Below are 15,871 nucleotides of genomic sequence, written 5' to 3' on the forward strand. Positions count from 1 at the left end.
GCACCAGAGGCAGCACCAGCAGGCTTGCAGTCAACAGGAGTTGCCCAGGCCAAGCCCGCCGAGATGGAGTATTTGTCAAGATGTGTGCGCGGTGGAGCTTTCGGCCCAGGTGGGCTGTGACTGGAGATGGGCGGCGCCGCGCCGATGGGATGGCTCGCTGGACGGGGTCCACGTCCGCTCAGGGATGCGTGTAAGCTGGGCTGTGTGTGCCTGGGCAGAAGGGATTATGATATCACGAGTTTGGCCCTGAGCCGCATCAGGGGAGGAAATTATGCATGTCCGTATACTCATTCGCACGACAACGACTCGTGCCTGCGCCACAGCCCGTAACCAGTTGTGCGATGCGAATGTACAGAGTCACAGGCCCTGTACCGATGGATGCGAAAGCGACTCGCATTGCCCGTATCGCGCACTCGCGAACCACCCGCCAAGCTGCCCAGCAAACGCCACCCAGGACCCCTCGTCAAACGACCATAGTCTCGTTCTCTCGGCTTGGCCTGCGCTGCCACGCACGCTTGGCTCGCATTCCTAGAGCGGGGTGTCACCAGACAGACGCTTTGCCGTGGCCGTCGTCTCGGTCCTGCTGCGCGGTTGGGCGGCTTGTCTCACGACATCCGGCTATTCTGCAAGCACACTGCAGAACAACAACAGGCGTCAGAAGAGGAGGGGGGGTTTTCCTCGTCGCAGGGCCCATGGCGGGTCGAGTTGCGGCGGCTGCATGCCACGCGAGGAGGCGTCAATTGGGGCGCCCTCAGCCCAGCCAGGCGAGGCGCCTCACGGGGTCTCGCTGCCGGGGGGGTCTGGGTCTCGCCCCGGGTCTCGACGACATGGCATGGACATTGCAGACAACGCAGCCCCAAGCACCAGAGAGACACTCGTCAGACGCCAGCGCTGACGGCGCCAGGGCGTGGCCGACGAGACACACGGCGGGAGGGGATGCGGGCAACAGCACCAGCAGCTTCGTGAAAGCAATGAATGATGACGCACAATGAGCCATGGACGTGACAAGTGAGACGAGACAAGACACCGTGTCCGTGCATCTCCGCACAAGTCCACCACCCCCGGACAGCCAGCGGACATTTTGCAGAGGCCGCGCCCCTCTTCCTCCCCTTCCTCCCCTTCCTCCTCCGCACCGAGGGCAGGGCATAAATCGCGACACCCAGCGAAAAATAAAGAAAAGTTATGCGCAGCCCTGTCAGCTTTCGGTCCATTCGACTCTTCGGGGCCGGAGGCGTGCACTCGCGCACACAATTCAGTGCACTCGGGCGGACACCAGACTCCTGTACGTGCCCGAGGCGGGCTGCAAGGGTCCCTGATGAGGGGCATCAGATGGACCCCCTGCTAACTTTCGTGACCGCTCTCTCCATCGTCGGGAGGCAGGGCGAGCCCGAACCCGGGCGGCGATCGCACAATGTATACAAGGCGGGAAGCTGGGCTGGGTGGCAGTAGAAGGGGCGGTGGAAGGCCGCGCGCCGCGCCGCCGCCGATGCACGCACGCACGCACGCACTTCTGCTGCACCCGGTGAGTCAGGGGTGTCCAAGCCAGGAGTGACGCGAGTGCGAGCAAGGGGAGGGGGGGCCCCGGCCACTGGTGGAGCGAGATGACCTTTAATGCAGAACGGGGCTCGCTGCTGACCTCGTTTCCCCAGTCAGGCTGTCGTTCTTCGCCCTGGCTGTCGCATTCCTCCATCGGTCGCCGGCTCGGCGGTCACTTTACGTGTATGTACGTATGTGCAGCAGCAGCTGCTACGTGCAGCACGCCGCCAAGGACTGGCATCGCTCCCCGCTGCAGGCTGGCCTTGTTATGACAGCGGCGGGGATGGCCTGCTCGTCAACGCCTCTTGCGGGCATAAGGGCGCGAGAGCCCATGTCCATGCCAGTGCCTGATGCTACGCGCGTGCGGGCAGGCAGTTGAAGGCGACGACGACGACGACGGCCGATGGCTGGAGGGCCTGCGAGCTGAACGGCATGGCATGGTAGGGTAGGCTATGGGATGACGCACAGTACTCGCAGACGGCCTGATGGTAAACAAGCACTACGTCGTTGTATACTGTAGCATGTGCATGTGCGCCGTGCTGTTAACGGCCTGACGCCACGAGTGTATGACGACCGGACGCCGCATGCCGGGTATTTCAATGGAGTATTGCTATAACTAGCACCATGCTCGTCGACAAGTGCCCTCGTTGACCGCCAGGGTCCAGGTAGCTCTGCACCGCGGACGAAGCCGCACAAACGCCTCACGCACCCCCACGCGCCCTGAACCTGGCCGGTCAACCTGAGCGACGACGTGCATCGGGCGCATCCAAGAACTCTGTAACGCAGACCACGCGCTGGCTGATCCTCGCATCGAAAGCAAAATGTCTTGTCCGCATGTGCGGAGGCAGAGTCGCCCGCAGATATATACGGACGGACTGCATGCGGAGGAGGTGGATTTGGGCCCGTCACGCTCGCGCCCACGACAGCTCACGGACGTCGCAGCAATCTACGGAGTACTCGACAAGAGAGAACCAGAAAGCCCCCCGCAGATGCCTTCTTCACCCTGCCCTCAAAGCATGCCATGTAGAATCGCACCACGTCCATCGCTCGCCCGCCCCATGGTCTCGAGATGCCCCCTATTAATGGCCATTGCCCAATGCGGCAGTCAGATCATGGCCGCGGCGGCGCGTCGTCCCTGATTGGGCGGAAGCCGCAGCAGCAGCACACGCCGTGCCAGGCAAATAAACGCACGCCCTCCGTCCCCGCAGCGTTCCCTCCTCCAAGTACCAGGCCCGCGTTCCCGAGCAGTAGAGCTACCTACGTACACGTTCTCCCCCCGCCCCGCCCCTCCGAGCTCCAGCGACCGGGGGTTCCACACAGTGGCCCCACAAATCCCGGAGCTTGTCAAGAGCCCGAACGCCGGGAGTCGCTGCTTTTTTCTCTTCGCTAAAGTCGCCAGCTCGCTGTTTTTGTCCTCGATGTTGATGGTGTTCATGTTCGGCGTCTCGTGCCGTAACCGTGCGTCCAGTGGCATGGCTCGTTCGTCTCGCTTGGGGACGACACGCTCGACGGCCAATTGCCCAGCTGCCGTGCCGGTCAGCTCCGTTGGTCGTTGGTCGTGGGCGCGCGTGCCGTGCTCCCGCGTGACGGGCTGTGTATGTCGTCGTCGTCGTCATCGTCATTTCGTCGTTTTTTTCTATTGTTGGCGTGCGTCTGGGGTTCGGGCGCCATGCGTAGGCACTCCTCTCAAGTCGAATTACACCTGTCGTACGCGGGGGATACGGCACGCCTTGTCCGCACAAGAGCGTAAGCACCCGTACCCGGGCGAGGCCTCTCCGTATTCGCATGCCCACGCGTTCGTCCGCCCGGTGTATTCGTCACTCGCGCGCGCTACACCGCAGGCACTGCCCGGACAAGGGTGTCTGTCATCGCGCACTGCCGTGGATTCAGGTACAGCACAGCGCAACACAACACAACACAACACAACACGTCCCAAGCAGGGCGTTGGCCTCCTCCACCGCTGCGAGAAATGCCCTGTTCAGGTCTGTGCGGCTGCGGGGTGGACAAATATCGCGAATCAAGGCACCGGGTCCCCGAGTCCTTGGCGACGGGTTACAAGTGCCGTGAATACCTACATGAAAAGGGCAGCTCAGCAAAGCAAGGGCTGGCTAGCTGTTTGTCTGTCTGTCTGGCTGCCCCCCCCCCCCCCTCCTTCGGCGCCGGCAAGGGGACCAGGCCCGAAGCAAGCTCGCTTCAATGGTGGGAGAGCGAGCAGCCACCATCACCACTAGCTGGCAGGTGGCAGAAACTCAGATGAGCTTGATTAATTTAGCTCGGTGCTGGGTTGCCGCCCCGTTGGGTTTTGGCTTGGCCTGGTGGCTGAGGGCGGGGCTGCCGAAGGATGAATGGATGATGTGGAGGGGATGGAGGTCTGGGATGGGATGGATGACGATGCGACCTGTGATTTTAGCAGCAGCGAGTCGAGCAAGCTGCTGCTGAAAGCTTGCGCTCTCACCGTTTGTCTAGGAATTGGAGAATTGCGTTTGAGCGACGCTCGCCGGCGCAGAGTCCAGCAAAGGCTCCCCTCCCTTGCCGGCCGTCTCATCGCCAAAGAGCCCGCCGATGGCCGTCGGGCCCGATACGTTCGGAAACGGACATGCTACGGATGGGGATGTTAGAATCGCGCATCAGCCTCACTCACTCATTCGCTCGCTCGCTCGCTCGTTCTCACCCATGAAACTACTACTCAAATCATCAAGGTGGATCTGCATCGGGCCAACCACCCCAACTTAATGCTGCTGCCAACGTGCTTGGCTTGGGTACACTTCACCCCGTCGCCAAAACCGCCCATCGCATTCTCGCATTGGCCATGGGCAGATCTGCACCGTCGCAGCCCTAGCGTGGACATGGTGATCCCCGGGGTCGCTCGTGCCCTGGTCCCGGTGAAAGCACCTTGTGGTCAAGGACGACACGCGGCGCATTCGAAGCCCAACTGGGCCACCGCCCGGGGCTGCCCAAGCAAAGCACCATCACCAAGGCCGGCCCGTCTGCCGACGATGCCCAGCGCCTTGTCCTGTAGTGTGCACGCGTGCCCAGTACTTGCCAATGTGCCGGCTCACCACCGGTCGGGTTTCCACCGCAGGCGGAACCCCCGACCACGTCCCCGCATCACGCATCATTGACGCGGCAAAGTCACGTCACTGGTCGACAAATCATCGTGAACAAGTCAAAAATCGTCTCTTGATCAGTTTTGGACCTGCTCCGGCAGCTTCGTTCGTGCCTGCGCAAATGTGCCTTGTTGCTTCCCGTCTCTATCGCCTGCGTTGCCCCCCACCCTGTCCCGTGCCTGTCCAGGCCACGGGCAATTCCCTCTCTGCAAAACGCCTGGCCCTTTGGACATGGAAAAAAAAACCCATTCGTATGCCGCGCGTCATGTCCCAGTCCCTCAAGTAATCATGTGCCATGGATCGAGCTCCCGCCCACTGAAACGCCTCATGGCACAGCCCCCGGCCATGCCCGACCGAAGTTCCCAACCGGCCGCCGCCACCGTCGCGCGCGAAAAGAAACCCAAAAAAGGTGTAATACCAAGAGAAACCCCCGTTATTAGCCGCCTTGATGAGAGGGGGGCTTCACCAAAAGCCGTGTAGAAAAACCGTATGTGCACGAATCGAGTTATGTGACAAAGAGGGCGGCCGAACGCGCCACCGCTTACAACCGCATGGCCTCGCCGTCAAAGCCCGCGTAAATCATGGGGTCGTTGATGCCCATCATGACGTCCGGGTGGTTCTGCACCGACAGGATGTCCGGCTTGATGCCGTAGTCGCCGCCGTCCATGAGGCCCTCGTTCAGGACATTGAGGCCCTGTAGGTCGCCCTGGAAAAGGCCGAAGCTCAGGTCGCCGGGCTTGCTGCTGGGCGGCAGGCCGGACCAGCCCTGGAAACCTTGTTGTTGTTGTTGCTGTTGTTGCTGCTGCTGCTGCTGCGACGGGAAAAAGGCGCCCGAGTCAATGTCGGTCGTCGGGCTGAGCTCGTAGTCGGTGACCGTCGTGCCGGCCGAGTGCGGCGACATGGTGAGGCTGCTGCTGGCGCCGTGACGGCCAAACGCCTCGCTGCGGTAGTTTTGCGCGAGACCTCCGAAGCGGTACTCGTGTTCGCTGTCCGAGTGCTCAAACTCGGACGACGAGGCGCGGTCGTGGCGGTCCTGCTGCTGCTGCGAGGTGGCTTGCGGCGGCTGGCTCTGCTGCTGCTCCTCGAGCTGGCGGGCCAGCTCCACCATGCCGGCCTCGTCCTCGGGGAAGACGGAGTGCACCGGCAGGTCGATGTCGCTGTTGGGGCGGATGCAGCCGAGCTTCTGGGCGATGTTGTGGATCACGGGCTGGCCGCGCTCGTTGAGCTCGGGCTCGCCCAGGGTCCAGGGCTGCGCGCTGCGGACCATGGAGTAGAGCTTGTGGACGGTGGCGATGAGGGCGAACTGCGTGTTTTCGAGCACCTCGGCGTAGCTGTGACCATGGTTGTCAACGAAAAAGCCCTCGTGGTCAAAGAGAGAAAAACATACCCCTTGGGCAATTGCTTGTACTCGACCTTTTTGCGGACACCCGCCGTGCAGACGACGCCGTCGTCCTTGCATCGCTTACACGGAAACTCGCCGTCGCACTGCCGGCCCTGTTAGCGACACACACACACCGACGCCGCCGTCTCCCCCGACTCTTGATAGCTGGTGCGTACCTTGGTCTTCTTCATTCTACACCGCTCGCAGGCCTTCCATACGCGCTTGTGTCGGCCGTCCATGCCGGCGGCGTGGGTGACGTGGTCGTGGTGGTGAGCGGCGGCGACGCCCGAGTTGGCGCGCTTGGAGGCCCGGTTGGACGGCTTGGTTTTGCTGCTGCTGCTGCTGCCGCCGGACGTTGACGAGCTCTTTCTGCTCTGCTTGCCCTCCTCCGCCGGCGGCGAAGGCAAATTATGTGATCCCATGGCGGGTTGGGTTTGTGTGAGCGTGCGTGTACGATGTTGTTTCGGGGGGGAGGAGGAGTCGTGCGTCAGGGTACGGGCGTGCTGTGAGTGAGGGTGACACAGGATGACGACGGAAAGTGAGGTGACACTAGACGGTGTGGAGGCGTGTGAGTGCGTCGGGTCGTGGTGACTACGAGGTATGAGGCGTGTATGAGAAACCACGAGGCAAAGCACAGGCTGGTGTTGTCATGTATATGAATGACGCGGGATCAAAGGGCGGCGGCAGGGCACGCAAGAAGGTGGTGGCCCTGGCCCGGGATATATAAACGAGCACACAGACGATAATGCGGGCCGGGCTTAGTTGGTAGGCAGGCAGGTAGTAGGTAGACAAGTAGGCTTGGGCAGGGCAGGACAGGACAGGACAGGGTCGACAAATGACTCGACCCAGGCGTCGGGGAGCTTAATAATGGGAACGGGAGAGTGCCCAGGCGCCGAGGGGGATGGATGATGTGACAGTCTCGGAGCCTTTCCAAGGTTATTAATGTACTTTGCACCGAGGCCGGTTGCGGGTGCGGGTGCGGGTTCTGGCTTTTCGACGGGGCCCCCCCATCCCTCCATCTCTTCCTTGACTCCAACCATCCATGCCATCCATCTACGTATCGTATGTACCTATGATTATCCACCCCATCGTCTTGTCGGTCCCCATCCATGCAATCCCACTCATTATTATCCAGCATGATCCCGCCAATGCACAGGCCAGGCCGAGCGTCTTGCAGCCTGTCGAGCCCGGGGCCGTGGCCGGGCGGCCGGCCGGGCGTGTAAGTTCCATCAGTGACGGATAGTGCTACTAGCGAACGAGGGCGGGAACCCGGACGAGTGCAGCGTACCGGCCGGGCGGGCCACGCTGGGCTGCATCCACTGTAGGTAGCCACCTCAGTAAACTACAGTACTAACCTGCCGCCCGCCCAAGAATGGGGACCCGGCAATTATTGGCTTCGGCGCGCAGGACGAAGCCGCGCCGCCGCCGCCAGCAACAGCAGCACCAGCACCAGCACCAGCACCAGCCTAGAAATCACAGCCCCGTGAGCGGCGGAACATTTGCTCAATCGCGAGCCAGCGGGCGAGAAAACGACGAGATGAACGGACGGGGGGGGCGCGCGCGCGCGGCGGCGAACAAGGGGAGGGGTGCAAGGGGGGCGTGGACTTAGCGGTCGGTCCAGAGTTTATGTCCGAACTGGCGAGAGAGGGGCGGACAGGGGTTCCGCTGCGAGGGTGGGCCCACGGCTTCTGTCTGCCCCCCATCTTCTTCCTCCAGTGCGAGCAACCTCGCACTGCGAAACGAACCGGTGCTGGGCTGGTTGGCAAGGTACTCGTTCTCGTCTCTGGAACACGTCACAGCATCGCCAAAACGAGTCCAAGTGATCCCGTCGAGAGCCAGCTGCCGCCGTCGGTGCTGCGATACCCTTTCCGCATGGAGCGTGCTGCCACCGCATGTACGTGCCATGTACGGGCATGGACAGTCTGCGCTGCAGCGTCCAGCGGCACCTCGAGCATCAGCACATCAGCACATCAGAGCATCCATCAGCACATCAGCGCATTCCATGCCAGCGTTTGTTGGTGGGCGCCCACCTCCACCGCCACGCCACCACCACCACCACCAGCGCTGAAGTGCCCTGCTGCACAGGTGCGCTGCCCGGGTAGGTAGTCGTCTCACTCCACTGGCCTGGGCTCTTCCAGGGCCCAGCACAAAACCCGCCAACAACGTCACCTGCCAAGGAGCAACCAACGCAGGCCGCACACACACACACAGGAGAGGGGAAAAAACTGCCCGAGGGGGCCCATGCATGTAGTTCCATTGGCCAGCCTCGCAAACTCCGCCGCGACGCCGCGGACTTGGACCTTGGGCCTTGGGGGGAATGCCGTACCGGGGCGGGTCGTCGCCCGCGGCCCGTCCGCTTATACAAGCGGAAGCAATAAGCCAGCAGGCAAGCAAGCAGGCAAAACAGCACGCTCTTCTTTTTTTTTCTTTCCGTGCACGCGGTTTATTTTCTGAATTGTGGGATTTCATCTCCTTTAGATGGTTGCTCGTCCATGTTCACGATAAACATGATGCCATGCCAGAGTGCACTGATGAACACCGGAAAGCACAAGGACCAAGTGTTCCACGGACACGGAGATTTCCACCCTCGTCCACCTCCACCTCCTCCACATCCCACCTCTCCTCCCCTCCCCTCGCTCGGGGCCACGGCAACCCCCCGGTCGAGGTGCAGGAGTCCTGGGCACGAGACCACATGGCTGGTGTTTTTGTATGTATGTAGATTCGCGGCAAGCCGCCACTGCGATGCCTGGAAGCAACATGCAAAAAGGTGCCAGAATACCTGCCGCGAGACAGACGCCGACGAGACCTTTGGAGAGGGCGCTCGCGGGCCCGTCTGACTGGGCGCCCTGAGGTTTGGGTTTCGCGCCCGAGACTCCAGGCCCCAGCCACCGGGGACTCGCTTCCAGTTGTCAATCATATCCGCCTGCAGCAAGAAGTGAGTTGCTGCTCTCTGCTCGCTCGCTTCAGCGCCGCGCGGGAGAGCAAGCGCCAGCCCTGGCAGGCAGGTAGGCTATCGGCACAGCAGCCCTGCACCATGGGTCAGCAGCCTGGATGTCATCAGCACGGGCATCAGCGCTCCATCAGCATCCCATCAGCAGCTGTCATCCGCCACCGCGAGCAGGCCTGCCAAGGTGCCACAGCCCCAGCCCTGGGAGCGGCGCGCTAGCGAAGGCCACCCCCCGCGCCTGCTCGAGCAGCAGCAGCACCTCCAGCGAACATGAACTGATGGTGACGCTTGGCTGCTGCTGGAATTGTCACCGCCAAGGGAGCTGGGGCATCGCTGGACGCACCAGACTGCACCCGCTGGCGGGTCCGCCCTACAGCACGCAACCCAGCCCAGCCCAGTGGACCGAGCGAGACGCCGCCAGCGACGATGCAAACGGTGGTCGCTGTGGCTTTCGTCCCTTTTGCGCGTGAAGAATATTACCTTTTGACGCCTTACCACGATCGCCCTGGGCCCCCTTTGCGCCTCGAAATACTCATCAACGTGCTCGCCCATGACGTCCTGCGCTGGTCGGCCGCATCGCCGGCGCAGCTGCCCCATCGCACCGCATCGTCGCCCCATCTATAGCCGCTGCATCGAACCCCATCCGCTACCTGTACATGCCTGTAGGAAAACCCTCGCGAGTCACAAGGGGGGACCGCCCCCGGGGCTTCATGACAATGACGCCGAAGCATAACGCGATATGCCAGGAGCACATGCACGCACATCCAGGAGCACGCGCACAGTTGAGCCCAAGGGCCAAGGACGGACCGTTCTCCTAGCACCAAGCGTCAGCAGCAAGTGCTCGCCTTCGTACGTACAAGAGGCTCTGGTAGCTCGTGCTTAGACTCGCGGTGGCGCCCCACAGCTCACTGGAGCTGCCGCCACAGGCCAGCCGCCGTTGCGCTTGCAATGCTTGATTGATTGAACGATGGGCTGCGCAGCGCCGAGCGCAGTGTGTAACTGTAGGCATCGACAGATAAGACGAAGCGCTGCACCACGATCGCTCGTTCGCTGCAACGGCCATCAGAGTTTCCGCTACTGTTGCGCCTCGCGCGGCCGAAGAGGGGGGAGCTCGCCAAGCAGCCTTAGCAGAAGACAATAATGTCGTTTCTGGCGCGCGCATGCTCGTTCGTGCGACGTCGCAATCAGCATGTGGTACAGGCCTGGTTGGTTCGATTAGACGTGCGATGCGTGTGCCCCGTCCCCTCTCCAGCGCTGGCGCCGTCTTGGTCAGCGGCGAGCTTCTTCCAGAGCCGCGGAGGATGGACCCTCCATCGATCGGCACGCTGGCGGCATGCAATCGCCCTGGAATCATCGACGTGGGGAGCCATCTCATCAACATGGGGCGGCCGCATCTCATCGACGTGGGACCATCTCATCGACATGGACATGGGACATGGGGCCATCTCATCCCGACCGGCGGTCCAGATCACCACGTCGCGACTCCATCCGACAAACGGGCTGCATTTCGTCGTTTGGCGATTCGGGCTTCCATCACGGGACAATGCGGCCCCGTCATCGCCGTCGAGTTGGGTGAAATTCATCCGTCGAACCAGGGCCCTGGCCCGCCTGTCAGCACGGGTGGGTTGATGGACAGGCCGTAGTAGAGCGCTCCAGAGGTGGAATTCGAGGGGCCCGTGGACCGGCGTGATGGGCAGAGACAGGTAGACTGAGGTAGTACTGGACGACGCCAGAGACGAAGAGGGGTCAAAGTCAAAATCATACCCAAGCACAAAGGTAAGGACAAGCGCGCGGCTCAGAAGCCGTTTAAGCGTCGCCACATGCCATGCTGGTGCTCCCACGCAATCAACAGGCTTCGTTTCCCACTCATGTGCTGCCGCAAAAAACTCGCCCGCCTCGACGGGAAACGGTCCGGACAAGGGGCCATGTTACGGGCGATTCGCAGGGGCCCTCTCTTCAGCCTCAAACCCAGTTTCCGTAGGGCGGCGACGACGACGACGACGACGACGTTCCCGGCAGGATACTGTAGCATCGGAGCTTCTTCTCACTCGGTCTCTGCATCAACTTATCCATTTGCCAACCAACCGCATCGCGCAACTGGGGATTTTGCGTCGCCGTCTGCCCCAGCTCGCTTGCGTGCTGGAACGCGGGACGCAGCACCCGCTGTCATCGAGCCACTTTGACTCCATGTTCTTTTGCGTTTGGTTCATGGCCCGAGGCAACACACTCAGAGCGTCCCAGAGGTGGTATGCAGCACATGTGTGTGCAGTTTTGGTTGTAGTCCCCTTTGCTTTGGATGTGTTCGAGGGGGCAGAAAGACTGACAGACTGACAGAAAGCGGACAGGGATGCTGGTCATCTGGTCGGCGAGCCCTCGCAACTCGTTGCCCGTCTCGGATCTGTCCACGGACTCTGCCAAGTCTGCCCCTGCGCGGCGAGGTGACACATCACGGCGGCGACCTGCTGCTGTGGAGTTCGCCCCCGGTGATTTGCTATGCCCAACTCCGACCGAGCTCCGCGGACGGTGCGTCTCGTCCGTCGTCCGTCTACCGCCCGCCTACGCGCGCTGCGCTGTGTGATGCTCGTCAGGTGACGTCGCAGTCGCCGTCTCCTGCCCCTCGCGGCACTCCTCGTCCAAGACTGTACCCGTCCAAGACATGCATGTACGTACAATGGCGTGAATGGTGTTGGGCCGCCGGCAGTCGAGATGCCGAACCCCGTCTTTGCAGCCCATGTCATCAGTCAACAAGGACGCCAGTCGGTCGTCAAAGGTCGTCCTCTGAGCCCCTCGAAGCCACGACAAAACGCTCCTGCGACTCGTTGGCCGCTGATGCCCAGGGCCCGTCCACCTCACCAGCTGGTAACCGGGCACCTCCAGCTCCACGTCCCCAGGACCTGTCATCCTGCCAATGTCAAGCCCTTGGCGCACCGCCCACCAACCACACGAACCCGTCAAGGTTCCCAACTCTATCGCACGCCGCCATCAGTCCGTCGAAAACGCTACCTGCTACATCTACTACCGCCCTACCTACCTACCTTCCTGCGCGGCTCCAGCCCCAAAGGCTATCGACAGCCGAGCCCTGGCGGATCTAGACTTTCAGCCCCCGGATGGGCCCCAGATAAGGCACCAGCCACGGCCTCGAGGGGGCTAACCAAAGCTAAGGATGATATGTCGTGTGCGGGTTTGAAACTGTCTGGCTGGCGCACATACCGTGCAGACATGCATGATAGATGGATGGCACGGCATCGCATGGCGGCCAGGCCGTCAATCACATCGCATCATGGCCGGCCCAAAGCATGCGCCACCGTCGCGCCCCCCAAGGTTTTCTGGCGTGATTGATTGTGAAATGATTACTGAGCCCCTTGGCGGCTCGGTTCCCCCTTGCCGGACGGCGCGTTCGTTTAGGCTTAGAGTCGCGGGGCTCGCTCACGGCGCCACTGCACCTACCGTGCACTTGTCTGTCTTGCCTATAGATGGATGGGATGGCCCCCCAGTGCTGCTCGTGCTTCTCAACGGTGCCACGGTGCTACCTCAGCCAGCAGCCGCCAATGAGCGTCGGCATCGTCATCATCAGGTCAGCACCACGAAAGCACCAACCAGTCTCGATCCAGTCCATTCCCTTTCCCAATCTGACGCTGACGGGCGGCGGGCGGTGCACAGATGCATGCACGCACGTAGCTTGCAATGACAACAGCCGTTTCCCTGTGAGTGAGCCATGTTCATCATGTGCGTAAGCGACGACGCTGTTGCAAGCCTTTTACCCAGGCGACGCGACGCGATGCGATGCTGACGGCGCTTTTCCCGGTGCATGGTGGTGGCCCGTTGCTTTCACGCACGTTTGATGCTTGCATTGAATTTTCCGTGGATTCGCTGTCGCGGAACGAGACCGCGTCTCTCTCGTGGCGCCATGCATCCATCCATCCATCCACGGAAGACGAACGCATGCGGTCGTCACACGAGGGCGACCTGGAACCATGGATAGAACGGTGGCGCCTCCTCTCCCCCCGGCTTCGTTTCGTTCATTCTCACGCAGGACCCCTGGAGAGAAGAAGCATGTGCAAAACAGCACGCCCCTCCTCCATTCCCCCCTCTCCGCGGCTGGCTTGGCTGGCTGACGGCTGGGTGGCAGTCAATTATGATGGGTGTTGGTTGGCGTCAATGGACGGCACACGCATACAAGGGCGCGGCCGGCGGCTGAGTAATTGATTAGGCGACGCGGTTTTGGAGGGTCAAACCCTGATCGGCAGCGGAAGCGGTGCCGAAGGGGGGCGGGTCCCCGGGAATGAGCGGGGCCGGCGCGGGAATAAGCGGCGCAGGGCTTGACGCTGGAGGTAATGACTGATGAGTGATGATGGCCTCGGTGGTGATTACCCAGCGTCGTGTGAGCGACATGAGCGAAACCGTCGTGATGCGTGCCGGCATCTGTGCTCTGGAGCTCTCCGGCACTTGATGCTTGGCGATGATGACGGTGTCGATATGCACGACTGCTAATGCCAGGGTTTGCAAGTTATGACCTTGGCCGTCACGACTTACAGTATACCTTGTACAGGGCCGTGCGGCAGACGAACTGACTTGACGTGCATGCCAGCCAGCGACCGCGAGCATGTCCCCGACGTTTTCCACGCGCCGTCGCTGCTACTTCTGTTACTTCGACGCGACGCATGCGACGCCACACCTCATCCACCATGCGGGCAACGTCCCCTCCATCGCACGTCAGCCAGACGTGCATTGCAGCTCGGCAGTTGTTGGTTCCCCTCGTCTTCTGCGACTCGACAGCTGGTCCCACCCATGCAGACAATGCGGGCCAGCAAGTCGCCTCTGGCAGGGGTGATACAATTTTAGCCTTCTGAATTGTAATCTGCCGTCCGTTAGTGCCTGTTGCGCTCGCTTGCCGATTTCCCCCCTGTTGTTGCTAATGGTGGGAGGGACAGCAGTGACGAATGACGGGCGGTGATGCCCTCGCCTCAGCCCGCGACTCGGCCCCAAGCCCAGCGGCCCGCGAGCGGTCTCGACTCCCTCCACAAAGAAGGGGGCGCCGAGAGGCGACGCGCGCGAGCGTCAAAGGCGGTGCCGCTCTGACGCACATCATCATCCCACCATCTCATTCGCTCGCCTCGCCCACAAAAGTGCTTCCACTCGAGAGTTGAACCGTTGGCCTGGGTTTCGCGCGCCGCCTCAACCTCAAACAGCACGACCTTGTCGCCCGCTACGTAAACAGCGCCGGGGGCTGCTTCTGCAGCGAGAGTCGAGCTCCGTGGACAAGACGTCTCACAAACCACCACTCGCACCGCCAGTCGAGGGCCGTCCACGGACGAATGTAGTAGACGAATGCCCCACTCATCCGTCGCAAAAGGCCGAGGCACCGGGTGGGGCCTCGCCGCCTCCGTCCCGTCGCCGCACCAAATTGGGCACCGGTACTGACACGGCGAGCCCCAGCGGTAGGGCTACCTGAACGAGTGCCACTACGGCTGGCTGGCCGAGTTCGAGGAGTCCGCCACGAGGATGCAAGTGCCGTGACGCAGCACCGCGCGGTTGTCGCGATTCATCCCAAGTTTCATGGCCGTTGCCTACCTCGACGAGGGCGCCAGTGGAAAATTCCTTTGTCGTCGGGACTCCCAACGACTTCGACGGACAAACAGACAGCCCAGCGGTGTGGTGCACGCCCCCTCCCACTCTGCCATGATCCTGACCCTCGTCATGCGCACCCCTGACGTTGAATTTTTTTTTTCCCGCTCCCGTGTGTCAACGGTGTGTGGTTTTGATATCGTCATCCGCCTCCACTACCGTGCCCATGCACCCACCACGCCTGGCTGCCGGCCCGTGGAGACGCTACGACGCCGAGCGTGCTCCAGGCTCAGCCTGTTGGTGCAGCACCTGCCCGCGTATCTCCGGCGCCAGGCAGCTCCACCTCGCCCTGCCATCTGCCCTGTGGTGCAGCCAGCCCGTCCCCCCCCAAGTGCCGGGCTTCCATGCGGCATTCTGGAAGGAAGGCCGGAGCGAAGTGGGTGGAAGCGGGATACTGACGCGATGCCGAGCTTCGGCGTCGTTGTCGTCAACGGGGCGGTCGTCGCTCGGGACGTCAGCCCTGCGCTCTCGCAAGCGGTTGCCACCACCAGTATTCGTTTCCCGTGCTAGATGCCGTGGTTTGGCGCCTGGCTTTCCGATGCTGACACGTCCCGGACACGGCGCAAGTAGTGTTATCAGTGAGGCCGGATCTCAGTCCAGGACGCGGCACGGCGCAGGTGGCTTCGTAGCATCACCGCCATCGCGCTCCCGGCACTGGTAGCCCGATTGTCACGGTGATGCTGACGACAGTGACGATGATGGTCAAGACCAGACCCCCCAGCACTCTGTCCCCGTGATGCCTTGCAGGGCCCTTCTCCGCGGCGCGGGGCCGCTCCTTTTGCCCACACGTGTCGGCCACCCACGCTGCTGCATCTCGCGATCGCGTACGGAGTACTGTACGTACGTAGCAGCAACGGTGTCCTCCACCCCCTCGCCGACTGCCCCAAATCGAACCCCGGTTCTGCAATGGTCGCGGGGCGGCTTGCAGAGCTGCGATCGAGCCAAGGCGATGGGACGGGTGGACAGCGACACGGACTGGCGCCGCCGCTGTGGCTGGGGCCCCTGCCCTCCACCCCCACTGTCTCGCGTCTTCAACGGCGATTTCGGGTGCCGACCGGCATCTTCGCGCCGCCATCGCCCGCCCGTCTGCTCGCGCGCCCTGCCAGAGGCGCAACCACTTGCTGGGTGCTGTTGCTGCTGCTGCTGCTGCTGCTGCCCAGGCCAATGCCGCGCGCAGTGCTGTGGTGCCTTACCAACTGTTCCCTAAGGTGCAGCGAAAGCGCCAATGGGCAGAGGGCGTGCCCGTCGTCGGGACAGGAAGGCTCGCGTTCACGT

At 62.2% G+C, this 15,871-nt stretch overlaps 2 protein-coding genes across 2 annotated transcripts; both read right to left on the minus strand.

Annotated features, from left to right (window-relative positions):
• Positions 1-4,832: 4,832 nt before the first annotated feature.
• On the minus strand, positions 4,833-6,916 carry FCR1 (Fluconazole resistance protein 1). The gene has a single exon (XM_047991628.1). The coding sequence runs from the start codon at positions 6,100-6,102 to the stop codon at positions 5,185-5,187; it is 918 nt and encodes a 305-aa protein (XP_047847640.1). The 5' UTR covers positions 6,103-6,916; the 3' UTR covers positions 4,833-5,184.
• Positions 6,917-11,520: 4,604 nt separating this feature from the next.
• JDV02_009930 (uncharacterized protein) lies at positions 11,521-13,429 on the minus strand. The gene has a single exon (XM_047991629.1). The coding sequence runs from the start codon at positions 11,870-11,872 to the stop codon at positions 11,528-11,530; it is 345 nt and encodes a 114-aa protein (XP_047847641.1). The 5' UTR covers positions 11,873-13,429; the 3' UTR covers positions 11,521-11,527.
• Between the last annotated feature and the right edge of the window lie 2,442 nt (positions 13,430-15,871).

Source organism: Purpureocillium takamizusanense, chromosome 11 (genome assembly GCF_022605165.1).
Source record: "Purpureocillium takamizusanense chromosome 11, complete sequence".
Taxonomy (NCBI): domain Eukaryota; kingdom Fungi; phylum Ascomycota; class Sordariomycetes; order Hypocreales; family Ophiocordycipitaceae; genus Purpureocillium; species Purpureocillium takamizusanense.